The sequence below is a fragment of the Macrobrachium nipponense genome, chromosome 25 (genome assembly GCF_015104395.2).
Source record: "Macrobrachium nipponense isolate FS-2020 chromosome 25, ASM1510439v2, whole genome shotgun sequence".
In the NCBI taxonomy this organism is placed as follows: domain Eukaryota; kingdom Metazoa; phylum Arthropoda; class Malacostraca; order Decapoda; family Palaemonidae; genus Macrobrachium; species Macrobrachium nipponense.
Window position 1 is genome coordinate 73,118,224 of NC_087214.1, and position 15,000 is coordinate 73,133,223.

General features: G+C 36.9%; 1 protein-coding gene across 1 annotated transcript in view; it reads right to left on the reverse strand.

Annotated features, from left to right (window-relative positions):
• LOC135199106 (cardioacceleratory peptide receptor-like) overlaps positions 1-14,882 on the reverse strand; it is a 74,649-nt gene extending 59,767 nt beyond the window's left edge. Inside the window, 1 exon segment of the mRNA XM_064227025.1 lies at positions 14,793-14,882. Within this exon segment, the coding sequence (XP_064083095.1) occupies positions 14,793-14,882 (90 nt within the window).
• Between the last annotated feature and the right edge of the window lie 118 nt (positions 14,883-15,000).

Genomic DNA, 15,000 nt, shown 5'->3' on the forward strand with positions numbered 1-15,000 from the left:
TCATAATAGGAAAATGTACAACTTTTACAGGACAGAAAACGTCAACAACACTGAAGAACGTAACAGGAGAACCATTACCCCAAACTCAAGCACTTGTTCATGCGAATAAAACGCGAGGAGCAGAATCTTAAAACGGAAAAAGTCTCGTATTTTATTTACGAACAGCTTCCTCCTTATTTGAAACGCGTCTGGTGCTAATTCCCCTCCTAAAAGGACCTCTCCTTAACCACTTTAAGCTCCTCTTATTTCCCGAGGACCATTCATCCTTCGGTAACAGCCAGGAAGACTTGAAAAAAAAAAGACCTAAAAAGGAATTTAAAAGACTTAAAAGGGATTCCCTGAGGCTATTCACTGGATGAGCGAAATGTGAAAAAATGGTTTTCTTCTTAGAATTACCGCCTTTGCAAGTAGCGGTTTTCTGCTCTCTGTTGGGGGCAAATGAACTTGTCTAGGGAAATGGAGATATTATGATTAATTTGCGTTTTGTTGTGGAGGGTTCTTTTATTTATGATCCTTTTATATATATGTATGCATATAATATATACTTACATATATATTTATATATATATATATATATATAACATATATATATATATATATATATATATATAATATATATATATTATAAATATATATAACACACCTATATGCACATAGTTTGTAAGTATATATCCTTCCGCCTGCCATGGTAACGTCCTGACCACTACAATACATAAAACATACGCTACAGAGAGAGAGAGAGAGAGAGAGAGAGAGAGAGAGAGAGAGAGGCATGTTTATCATACTTGGACACGCCATTCCGGAGGACGAAGCTGAACATGCGATATTTTTGAGCCTCGGAACTCTACTGCGACGGGTACCGGCAGTAAAAAATTAAAATAAGAGAGAGAGAGAGAGAGAGAGAGAGCTTATTATTATTATTATTATGACATTAAGTTGAGAGGGTCATATCTTGTAAAGGCTTCAGGATAAGCGGAATATACTACAGTCGGTATATAATAAATAATGATAAGCTTAAAGCCACAAGACAATGACTGAGACTGAAGTATTGCGGGTCTCTCTCTCTCTCTCTCTCTCTCTCTCTCTCTCTCTCTCTCTCTCTCACACAACACACACAAACAAAAGCAAAATTCTCTATCTCTCTGTCTCTCACACACACACAGAGAACAACTGAAGTAAAAACTCTCGAAAAGCTATTAGATATACTACTAGAACGCAACATTCAACAAATAATTCACCTGCCAACAAGAAAGGAAAATAGTTTATAATGCGAGTATTTCAGACCATAATGTCATAGAATTAACAGTCCGTTCCAAAGCAAGTGAAAACAAGAGATAAGCAAGAAATGAAAAAGTGGGAAGGATATGGAAAATACAATTTCTATAGAAAGAGTATAAAACGGTCAGAAATAAATGAAGAATTAAACAAAGATTGGGTAAACATATTCGTAAGTGATGATATACAGGTAAATACGGATATATTATATAAAATATTAGAGAAAATAAGTGGATAAATATATACCGAAGAAGAAAAGTAACCATCAGTCATGCATACCAAGAGACAGAAGGATCTTGTTCAAGAAAATCAGAAAGTGGAGAAAAGGTCTTGCAAAAGAAAAGAATGCAAGGGAAGTGATCGAACTAAAAAGTAAGATAGAAAATGCAGAACAAAATGAAAAACGGGACTTGGAAGAAAAAACCCTAGTAAATATCAAGCAAACCCCCAAACTATTGTACTCGTATGTGAAAAAGACGAATAATAGAAGAATAGAAATAAGCCCTCTAAGAATTGAAGGGAGATTAACGAATGAAAAGAAAGGAAATATGCAACATATTGGCAGAAAGATATAAGAGAGAATTCACCCCTAGAATTGATAATGAAGATAATGATACAGAAATAAGGGATGAAAATAGTGAATATTTATCAGACATAGATGTTAATGAAGCCGATATTGTGCAGGCTATTAACGAAATTAAAAATGGCGCTGCAGCTGGGCCTGATGGTGTCCCTGCTATTTTGTTAAAGAAAGTAGTTCATTCTATTGCAAAGCCACTTGCAATATTTCCAAGGCAAAGTGTAGATACAGGCAAGATTTATGATGAGCACAAATTAGCATATATTACCCCTACTTTCAAAAGTGGATCAAGACTAGAGGCAAGTAATTATAGGCCTGTGAGTCTAACATCACATATTATGAAAGTGTATGAAAAGGTAATGAAGAAAAATATTATGAAACATTTAATAAAAAATAATTTGTTTAATATAGGATAACATGGTTTTGTACCCGGAAAAAGTACACAAACCCAACTGTTAGTCCACCGTGAGAACATATACAAAAATATGAAAAACGGAAAAGAAACAGATGTGGTTTATCTAGACTGCAAAAGCTTTTGACAAGGTAGATCATAATATATTAGCGAAGAAAATTAGAAAACATAATATAGTGGATAAAGTAGGAAGATGGTTAAAAGAATTTTTACACAACAGAAAACAGATTAGTTATTGCAAACGATGAGAAATCGGATGAAGTTGAGGTAATATCCGGTGTGCCACAAGGTACGGTGTTAGCTGCATTACTGTTTGTTATTATGATTGCAGACATAGGCAGTAATGTTAAGGAATCGGTAGTGAGTAGTTTCGCCGATGACACAAGAATAAGTAGAGAAATTACTTGTGATGAAGATAGGAACGCGCTACAAAGAGACCTTAACAAAGTATATGATTGGGCAGAGGTAAATAGGATGGTATTTAACTCTGATAAATTTGAATCAATAAATTATGGAAACAGAGAAGGAAAGCTATATGCATATAGGGGACCTAATAATGGGACAATCACAAATAAGGAAGCAGTTAAAGACCTTGGTGTGATGTTGAATAGGAACATGTTATGCAATGATCAAATAGCATTTCTATTGGCAAAATGCAAAGCAAAAATGGGAATGTTGTTACTGCACTTCAAAACAAGAAAAGTTGAACACATGATTATGCTTTATAAAACGTATGTTCGTAGTCCACTTGAATATTGCAATATGATATGGTACCCACACTATCAAAAGGATATTGCACAAATAGAGCGTGTACAAAGGTTCTTTACAGCTAGAATAGAAGAGGTTAAGGATTTTGACTACTGGGAAAGACTACAATCATTAAAATTATATAGTCTAGAAAGGAGAAGAGAACGCTACATGATAATTCAGGCATGGAAACAGATAGAAGGAATAGCCGAAAACATCATGGAGCTAAAAATATCAGAAAGAGCAAGCAGAGGTAGATTAATAGTGCCCAAAACTATACCAGGAAAAATAAGGAAAGCACACAGGACATTAATCCACTACGCACCAGCATCGACAATGCAGCGTCTATTCAATGCGTTGCCAGCTCATCTGAGGAATATATCAGGAGTGAGCGTAGATGTGTTTAAGAATAAGCTCGACAAATATCTAAGCTGCATCCCAGACCATCCAAGATTGGAAGATGCAAAATATACCGGAAGATGCACTAGCAATTGTTTGGTAGACATTAGAGGTGCCTCACACTGAGGGACCTGGGCCAACCCGAACAAGATGTAAGGTCTGTAAGGTCTGTTAGGTCTCTCTCTCTCTCTCTCTCCCCCACAAACACACAAACAAAAGCAAAATTCTCTCTCTCTCTCTTCTCTCCTCTAAAATTCTCCTCTCTCTCTCTCTCTATCTCCTCTCTCTCTCTCTCTCTCTCTCTCTCACGCACAAACACAGAACAACTGAAGTAAAAACTCTCTCTCTCTCTCTCTCCAGAATCTGTTTTGGAGCAGGTGAGTGGATTTGATATAATTAATCATAATAATCTTGAAACTCATTCTCTCTCTCTCTCTCTCTCTCTCTCTCTCTCTCTCTCTCTCTCTCTCTCTCTCTCTCTCAATCACAAACACAAACAATCGGACAACCCTCCCACTTACAACTTGCAAATGTACTAGATTTCCGACGAAACCGCCCGAATAAAACAAAGGAGAATCGTCCGAAGTGTGTATCAATGACTCCTGATACCCTGCACTTTGTTCCCATTCAACTTATTTATAGGAGAACGGATGATAGGGATTAACAACGAATAGGGAAGAGGATGAGATTCGCTTCTCTGCTGCTACGAAAGTCGCGCGTCTTTTCACTCCCCTTCTTTCTGGCTAGAATTGTTTTATTTTCATTTCTATTTTGTGAGTGTGTGTGTGTTTGTGTGTGTAATGGGGTTGCAGATGTACTGGTTGTAAGTGATTTGCCAAGGGTACTGAATTAGATATATATATATATATATATATATATATATATATATATATATATATATATATATATGTATTTATACCGTATTAAGGATTACGTATCTGACACATACACTATACATACAATTACTATATGTATGTGGATGTCTGTGCAAGCACAATGGACTAACACAAAAAAAACTGACATTTCAGAATGTAAAACCTAAAATTGATAGAAAAAATATAATAATTGACTTAATAACACAAGTAAATTCCTCAGAGCCATGACTTGAAAACACGAAATAAAAACATAAATAACACACAAGTTTAACTTCAAACTCACATAAAACTATGAAAACTGACAGAAAAAAAAAAAACTAAACAAAAAAAAAAACAAAAAAACACAATGAAAAGACAAAATCAAAAAATAAAAAAAAACAAAAAAAAATGACTTAAAAAATTGTTTTCAACAAGAAAAAAAAACTATAAAAAGGCTAGCAAAAATTCAGAAAAAAATTGACTAAAATATTGTTATAAAAAAAAAAAAACTCCTCAAAAAAGGCTGACAAACACAAACTGAATTTATAAAAAAAAAGAAAGAAAGAAAAAAAAATCCAAAATCCCCCTAGCTTCTCAACCTGTAAAAAAAAAAAGAAAAAAAAGACAACCTGCAACAAACTCCCATCCTTTTCCCTTCCACTTTATGATCCTACAGAGGAATCCTTTCAGCAGAGTCCTATAGCCTTATCCTTTAGGAGTATATACATACATATACATCCCGGCCCCCTTTTTTACCTGGGGTATTACAACCCTCCTAGAAAATTCAGGAAGCCCTATGTCGTGGGATATGTATCATACCACATACACACACATACATGTATATGCACATGTACATATATATATATATATATATATATATATATATTATATATATATATATATATATATGTATATCTATGTACGTATGAATGTACTATATGTGTATGTATGTATGTATAAAATATTTTGATAAACTCAAAATAAAAGTTACATCTATAAATACATACATGCATGCAATATATATATATATATATATATATATATATATATATATATATATATATATATATATATATATATATAATATACACATTATATATAAAGCATAAAATTCACCTAGAATTTTGCGGTCACAAAAAAGATTAACGAGATAAATTCGCTTTAAGCCAAACATCTAAACTATGCTTGCGACACAAGCATGGAGATTCTGCTTTTGCGAACAAGACCGACTTATAAAAACGAAATAAATAAATAAATAGAAGAAAAAACTGAATACAAAGCAACAAGAATAATATCAACTCTCGTACAAGATCATATTGTTGTTTCGTCTTTTGCTTGCGAAACAACAATCCACGGGAGATAGGACAACATGAACATTAATATAGTGTATTTATATAGCACGCCCCCTATACAAAATTCCAAACAAATCCACAAACATATACTATTCAACTCTATTCGCTCCTGGGAAAACTCCCTCTAATCTCAAAATCATATTCTACGCTCTCTCAGCATTTACAAGGACGTCCGGAGGATCTCCCTCAGAGATGTCCTACGGGATATATCAGGATATATCGGGGATACAGCTCCCAGGTTACGGGTGGACTCGTTTTTTTTTTTTTTTTTTTTTTTCTAAAGCTTGGCTAAATAATGGTTTGGATATGGCAGGACGTCACAGAGATTGGGACGATTTTACAACAATAATAATAATAATATTATAATAATAATAATAATAATAATTAAGAATAAATAATAATAATAATAATAATAAATAATAATAATAATAATATTAATAATAATAATTATTATATTATTTTATAAATATTATTATAATTAATAATAATATAATAATAATAATAATATAATAATTAATAATAATAATTAGTATTATTAATTTTATTTTTTTATTATTTTTTTTTTTTTTTTGCTCTATCACAGTCCTCCAATTCGACTGGGTGGTATTTATAGTGTGGGGTTCCGGGTTTGCATCCTGCCTTAGGAGTCCATAACTTTTCTTACTATGTGTGCCGTTTCTAGGATCACACTCTTCTGCATGAGTCCTGGAGCTACTTCAGCCTCTATTTTTTCTAGATTCCTTTTCAGGGATCTTGGGATCGTTGCCTAGTGCTCCTATGATTATGGGTACGATTTCCACTGGCATATCCCATATCCTTCTTATTTCTATTTTCAGATCTTGATACTTATCCATTTTTTCCCATCTCCCGTTTCTCTTCAACTCTGGTGTCCCATGGTATTGCGACATCAATCAGTGATACTTTTTTCTTGACTTTGTCAATCAACGTCACGTCTGGTCTGTTTGCACGTATCACCCTATCCGTTCTGATACCATAGTCCCAGAGGATCTTTGCCTGATCGTTTTCTATCACTCCTTCAGGTTGGTGCTCGTACCACTTATTACTGCAAGGTAGCTGATGTTTCTTGCACAGGCTCCAGTGGAGGGCTTTTGCCATCTGAATCATGCCTCTTTTTGTACTGGTTCTGTGCAAGTGCCGGGCATTCACTTGCTATGTGGTTTATGGTTTCATTTTTCGTATTGCACTTCCTACATATGGGAGAGATGTTATTTCCGTCTATCGTTCTTTGAACATACTCAGTTCTTAGGGCCTGATCTTGTGCCGCTGTTATCATTCCTTCAGTTTCCTTCTTTAGCTCTCCCCTCTGTAGCCATTGCCAATTGTCATCGCTGGCTAGTTCTTTAGTCTGTCTCATGTATTGTCCGTGCATTGGTTTGTTGTGCCAGTCCTCTGTTCTGTCTGTCTTTCTCTGTCTCTGTATATTGGGTCTTCGTCTACTTTTATTAGTCCTTCTTCCCATGCACTCTTTAGCCATCGTCTTCACTGGTTTTCAGATATTGCCCCAGTGCTCTGTTCTCGATGTTTGACGCAGTCCTCTATACTTAGTAGTCCTCTCCCTCCTTCCTTTCGTGTTATGTATAGTGTGTCCGTATTTGCTCTTGGGTGTAGTGCTTTGTGTATTGTCATATGTTTCCTAGTTTTCTGATCTATGCTGCGGAGTTCTGCCTTCGTCCATTTCACTATTCCTGCGATGTATCTGATTACTGGCACTGCCCATGTGTTTATGGCTTTTATCATATTTCCGGCGTTGAGTTTTGACTTGAGTATCGCCTTGAGTCTCTGCATATATTCTTTCCTGATCGTGTCCTTCATCTCTTGGTGTTTTATATCCCCTCCTTCCATTATTCCCAGGTATTTGTATCCTGTCTCATCTATGTGTTTGATGTGCTCCCATTCTGGTAGCTTTATCCCTTCAGTTCTCGTTACTTTGCCTTTTTGTATGTTGACTAAGGCGCATTCAACATACAAAAAGGCAAAGTAACAAGAACTGAAGGGATAAAGCTACCAGATGGGAGCAACATCAAACACATGGATGAGACAGGAAACAAATAATATTATTATTATTAATATTATTATTATTATTATTATTATTATTAACCAAACAAAAACTTCTTTCAGTTTTCTTCTGAAGATTGAAAAAGAAACCCACAAATTCACTTTGTAACTTGTTTACTGCTAAGTATTTACATTTAGTTTTACTCCACACTCGAGTACTTTCAGGCCCTTCTGTGGCCCATTCTCAAGAGATGTTTGGGATGTTAGCCTGGGTCAAGGCCCAGCAGTCTTCTGGAACTTCTTCTCGTTGTGCTGTCATTTATGCGATGGCTATTCTGGTTTTCTTGAGAGTTGCCAATCCCCTCTTGTCGCTCTGATATCCTGAGCTGATGGTCAATGGGATTCACCCTTGTGGTAAGGGTGTGGTCACCAAAAGTCTGTTGGGCAGGAAACCTAATCTCCAGGTCAGCAGGGTCAATCTTAGCTTCTTTTAATATCAAAGCTCGGCTTATGGGATCTTCTGAGGTAAAACCTTTGTTTCCTTCAATTACTTTAATCTCTCTGATAAGTGCAATGACCATAGGATGGATTTCAAAAACAGTAGGCTTATATACAAAAGCAACAAAATTAGTCACAGGAGGGTAGTAGAAGGTGCACTTATCAGAGAGATTAAAGTAATTGAAGGAAACAAAGGTTTTACCTCAGAAGATCCCATAAGCCGAGCTTTGATATTAAAAGAAGCTAAGATTGACCCTGCTGACCTGGAGATTAGGTTTCCTGCCCAACAGACTTTTGGTGACCACACCCTTACCACAAGGGTGAATCCATTGACCATCAGCTCAGGATATCAGAGCGACAAGAGGGGATTGGCAACTCTCAAGAAAACCAGAATAGCCATCGCATAAATGACAGCACAACAAGAAGTTCCAGAAGACTGCTGGGCCTTGACCCAGGCTAACATCCCAAACATCTCTTGAGAATGGGCCACAGAAGGGCCTGAAAGTACTCGAGTGTGGAGTAAAACTAAATGTAAATACTTAGAAGTAAACAAGTTACAAAGTGAATTTGTGGGTTTCTTTTTCAATTATTATTATTATTATTATTATTTTTATTCCCAAAATCTTATTCACGGGGTAAGGGATGTAAGAATATTATTATTATTATTATTATTATTATTATTATTATTATTATTATTATTATTCGAAAGCTCTCATATACTACGTATGAAGTGTGCAAAAGTGATTTGAATTAATAAAAAATAAAAAGTAAAAAGTAAAAAAAATAAAAAAAATAATAACACAAAAAAATCAATTAACAACCAGACAAACAACAACAACAACAACAACAATAATAATAATAATAATAATAATAATAATAATAATAATAATAATAATAATAATAATAATAATACAAAAACCAAAATTAATAAAAATAATAATAATATCGATATCAAGATGTTTCTATCTCGTCATGAATACAGCCCACCAAAATAGTAAGGGTTATAGGAAATGAAATGGTGGCAATAGGAAATTAGGGAAATGGTGATTTATGGAGAATGTAAATCACGAGACTAAGGAGAGAGAGAGAGAGAGAGAGAGAGAGAGAGAGAGAGAGAGAGAGAGAGGAGAGAAATAAATAAATAACAAGGGTGAATGAGAGAGCGGGCAATAAATTGGAGTGTCAGATAGGAATTTTCAAAAATGGGGCGAGGTGGGGCTTTTGTGAACACTTTTATTATTATTATTATTATTATTATTATTATTATATTATTATTTTATTATTATTATTATTATTTAATTTGTTTGCATCATTATTGTTATTATTATCATTAAAGAGAATATTTGCCTAAAAGTGGGTCTTATACCAAAATATATTATTATTATTATTATTATTATTATTGTTGTTGTTGTTGTTGTTGTTATTTTTATCTAATATCTGTTTTTGTATTATTATTATTATTTTTTTTTTTTGCTCTATCACAGTCCTCCAATTCGACTGGGGGCTATTTATAGTGTGGGGTTCCGGGTTGCATCCTGCTGCCTTAGGAGTCCATCACTTTTCTTACTATGTGCGCCGTTTCTAGGATCACACTCTTCTGCATGAGTCCTGGAGCTACTTCAGCCTCTAGTTTTTCTAGGTTCCTTTTCAGGGATCTTGGGATCGTCCCTCCTAGTGTTCCTATGATTATGGGTACGATTTCCACTGGCATATCCCATATCCTTCTTATTTCTATTTTCAGGTCTTGATACTTATCCATTTTTTCCCTCTCTTTCTCTTCAACTCTGGTTTCCCATGGTATTGCGACATCAATGAGTGATACTTTCTTCTTGACTCTGTCAATCAACGTCACGTCTGGTCTATTTGCACGTATCACCATATCTGTTCTGATACCATAGTCCCAGAGGATCTTTGCCTGATCGTTTTCTATCACTCCTTCAGGTTGGTGCTCGTACCACTTATTACTGCAAGGTAGCTGATGTTTCTTGCACAGGCTCCAGTGGAGGGCTTTTGCCACTGAATCATGCCTCTTTTTGTACTGGTTCTGTGCAAGTGCCGGACATTCACTTGCTATGTGGTTTATGGTCTCATTTTTCGTATTGCACTTCCTACATATGGGAGAGATGTTATTTCCATCTATCGTTCTTTGGACATATCTGGTTCTTAGGGCCTGATCTTGTCCGCTGTTATCATTCCTTCAGTTTCCTTCTTGAGCTCTCCCCTCTGTAACCATTGCCATGTGTCATCGCTGGCCAGTTCTTTAGTTTGTCTGATGTATTGTCCGTGCATTGGTTTGCTGTGCCATTCCTCTGTTCTGTTTGTCATTCTCCTGTCTCTGTATATTTCTGGGTCTTCGTCTACTTTTATCAGTCCTTCTTCCCATGCACTCTTGAGCCACTCGTCTTCACTGGTTTTCAGATATTGCCCCAAAACTCTGTTTTCGATGCTTGACGCACAGTTCTCTGTCCATCTTAAGGCTTAGTGTGGTCTCCCTCCTTCCTTTCGTGTTATGTATAGTCTGTCCGTATTTGCTCTTGGGTGTAGTGCTTTGTGTATTGTCATATGTTTCCTGGTTTTCTGATCTATGCTGCGGAGTTCTGCCTTCGTCCATTCCACTATTCCTGCGCTGTATCTGATTACTGGCATTGCCCATGTGTTTATGGCTTTTATCATATTTCCGGCGTTGAGTTTTGACTTGGGTATCGCCTTGAGTCTCTGCATATATTCTTTCCTGATCGTGTCCTTCATCTCTTGGTGTTTTATATCCCCTCCTTCCATTATTCCCAGGTATTTGTATCCCGTCTCATCTATGTGTTTGATGTTGTTCCCATCTGGTAGCTTTATCCCTTCAGTCCTTGTTACTTTGCCCTTTTGTATGTCAACTGAGGCGCATTTTTCTATTCCAAACTCCATCCTGATGTCCCCAGATACAATCCATAGGATTAGGGTATCTATTTCCTTGATGCTCTTACCATACAGTTTGATGTCGTCCATGAACATCAGATGGTTAATTCTGTTGCCTCTTTTCTTGAGTTGGTACCCAGCATCCATCTTCTGCAGTACTTTTGTCATGGGAATCATGGCTACTACGAAGAGTAGTGGGGACAGTGAGTCGCCCTGGAAGATCCCTCTCCTGATATTAACCTCTGCTAGTCTTATTCCAGAGCTTGTAAGTATTGTATTCCAGTTGCGCATTGTATTTTTGAGGAAGCTGATGGTGTTTCCTCTTCCCCATATATTTTCAGGCATTCTATTAGCCATGTGTGTGGTATATCGAAGGCTTTCTTATAGTCTATCCATGCCATGCTTAGATTGGTTTTCCTTCTCCTATTGTTCCTTCTGCAGCCTTTCTGTTGGTGGGGGATGGTGTTTGTCTCCTCTAGGTAGTTGTATAGCCTTTCGCTGATGATACCTGTTTGTAACTTCCCCATTATTGGTAGGCAGGTGATAGGCCTGTAGTTACTGGCTATATTTCGCTTACTCTTGTCTTTCTGGATGTTCTTCCTGTGGTCATCCATTTAGGTGCATGGTGATTTGTGATACAATGCTGGAGTTGTTCTGCTCTTCTTGGGTGTAGGGCCTTGAAGTTTTTGAACCAGTATCCATGGACTTCTTCGGGACCTGGGGCTTTCCAGTTAGGCATTTTCTTTAATTGGTGTCTGACTGTGTCTGTCGTGATGTCAGTGAAACTTTGTTTTATTCTCCCTGTTTCTTCAGCCTTGACTTCCTGGAGCCATGTTGCATGTTTATTGTGTGATACCGGATTGCTCCAGATGTTTTCCCAGTCTCTTACTTGGTTCGGCTTCAGGAATTTCTTGGTGGTTGTCTTCCCCTCTTAGTTGGTTCCTTCTGGTTGGTTCTGAATAGTTTGTTCTGTTGGTATCCCTTATTCCTGGTCATGTACCGTTGGATCTTATGTGCTTTGGCCTTAAGCCTCTGTTTTACATCTTCTATTGTGTTGTTTAGTCCCCTCTCCTGTACTTTGTATTTCTCGTTGAGTTCCTCATCTTGTTTTCTGCTTCTTAGCCCTTTTTTCTGCCATCTCTTTCAGTTTACTCAAGTCAGATCTCATCACCATGATTTGCTTTTCCAGGCGCCTTTTCCAAGGCGGTTGCTATTTTGGTTTCAGTTGGGTTGATTGTGTTGGTGGTGTTGGTGTTCGTATCCCCATCAGTTCTGCTACTAATCTTGCTCCTGCATATGTCAAGTTATTTGTTTCTGTAATATTGGTGGTGTGTAGTCTCATTTTTATTTCATTGACCTCACTTGTTTTCTCCCTTAATTTCTTGGTGTTGTAGGCTTTCATGGAGGGGATCTTTGTTCTCTCTGTATCTGGCTCCATCCACTTGTCTAATCTTTTCTACCCAATGTTCCGTCCTCTCTGTTACTTCGTCGGTGTTTCTTCGTGTGTCGTTGTTTGATACCTCATCATCCCTGTCGTCTTCTGTGGCATCGTCTCTCAGTTCGTCTTCTTATAATTCGTTATCGTGTGTCATTTTCCTTTCCAATTCCTCTCTTTCTGTTGGGGAGAGCCAGTTCTTTTTCTTTATGTTCCTTACTTGATTATTATTATTATTATTATTATTATTATTATTATTATTATATTTATTATTTATTATTATTATTTCAAATCAATATTGCACACTTCGCACGCATATGAGATTTAATAATAATAATAATAATAATAATAATAATGTAGTTGGTTTTTAATAAGTAATAATAATATATATATAGGTATTTAGATATATATATATATATATATATATATATATATATATATATATATATATAAGAAGGAACTACCAAGATAATGAAAAAAGCCTTGGGTTACAAACCAACTGAAAGAAATACCACATCTAAAAAAAAAAAAAAAAAAATAACACTCGTTCACGCCCAAAACATAAACGTGGTATCGCCTTTTAAATGAAGGAGGGTTATAGAATCCTGTAATACAATACTTGTGACAAGGGAAATGGATACTCAATCCATTAACTACTGACTCTCTCTCTCTCCCTCTATCTCTCTCTCTCTCTCTCTGTTTATTCCTTATTTCTCTGGCTTCCCCTTTCGGCCGATTCTTTCTCAATACCTTTCAAATACATCAAGTGTTCGTCCCCTTCTCTTCTGTTCCCCAAGGAGAAGGGCGCAGTTGGAATTTACGGCTGGCAGAGAGAGAGAGAGAGAGAGAGAGAGAGAGAGAGAGAGAGAGAGAGAGAGAGCAGGCGTGAATGATCAGTGCTCCGTCAAAATGTATGTAACAATATCCGAGAGAGAGAGAGAGAGAGGAGAGAGAGAGAGAGAGAGAGAGAGAGCCATATCTCCAAGTGGACAGAGATCCTTTCTCTCCAAAAGCTGGCAGGAAACACACTCGGGAACATTATATGATCTATAGGGAGAGTCGAGTCTGAATAAATATCTATTTTCGACTGAGACCCTTCTAATTGTTCGTTCACTCCCATTTGTCCAGTTATTGTGTTCTTCCCGCTGTTCTCCCTTATCCGAAATGTGCTTCTGCAATTCGCTGTTGTTTTGCTGCAGGGTTGGTATATGGTGTTGTTTGTTTGTTTGTAATAATAATTTGTCGCTGCTAACGATAAAGGGAAAAATTATTATTATTATTATACTACTACTAACAAATGTAAGTAAACAGAAATTATGTACGATAAATTCGTAAAGTGAATAAGTCTACGGGCATAACCAGCCCCGTTTCAGGGAATCCCCTCTCACCCCAACCCCCTTCGGAGGGGGCTGTAGGGGAGAGAGGCAGGATGAAACCCCATTATAAACCATCTTAGGAGTCCCCACTATAACCCTGCCAAGTTTCCTGCCCATCGGACCAGCCGTTTGGCCGAGATTGAATGACAGACGGAAAGACATAACGCCCATCACAGTAAGATTATTATTCAGATGGGATTTATTCTCATCGAATAAGATTGTATCAATATGACACAAAACAACGTTATTAACTATGAACTGAATTGAATATAGATTTTAGCCCAAAAGCCAAGCGCTGGGATCTATGGGGAAATTCATTTGTAATATGAATCAATTGTTAGGAGAGGGTTGAAGAAAGGATGATGGAAGAAAGTTAATAAGGAAGGAGGTACAGTAAAAGGTGCAAAAGCTTTCCGTACAGCGTTTAATGATGTATGAAACGCTCGGCCACGGGACATGAAACTCTCAGCCGAGGGCCACGACACCCTCAGTCACGGCCTGTTGGTGGCATGTGCTGTTGGCACCTATAGCAGTGCCAGATGCACTATCACAGCTAACTTTAACCTCAAATAAAATACAAACTACTGAGGCTAAAGGGCTGCAATTTAGTATGTTTGATGATCGGAGAATGGACGATCACCATACCAAGTTGCAGCCCTCTAGTCTCAGTAGTTTTCAAGATCTAAGGGCTAAATTTAACCTCAAATAAAATCAAATCTACTGAAGCTAGAGGGCTGCAATTTGGCATGTTTGATGATTGGAGGGTGGATGATCATCACACCAATTTGCAGCCCTCTAGCCTCAGTAGTTTGCAAGATCCGAGGGCGGACAGAAAAGTGTTGACTCTCCGTTTATCAAATGCCAGTAACAATGAAACCGCCCTTCATCAGGTATGAACCAATGACAAACGACACTCATTGGAAAGCAACTGGAACCACAATTACCGCATTCATCACACTTTTGAAGTCCGGCCGCCCTGCCCGACCTGGTGTGTGAGCATTTGGGCCATTCAAATGGCACATGAAAAATGCCATCGAGTGACGTTTTGCATAAAGGTATAGCGATGCTTATGTGATGTTATTCACAAGGTAGGTTGATTGTGACTGTATCAGAGACTATAAAATGTTAAATATATTATGATTGAATGATTTA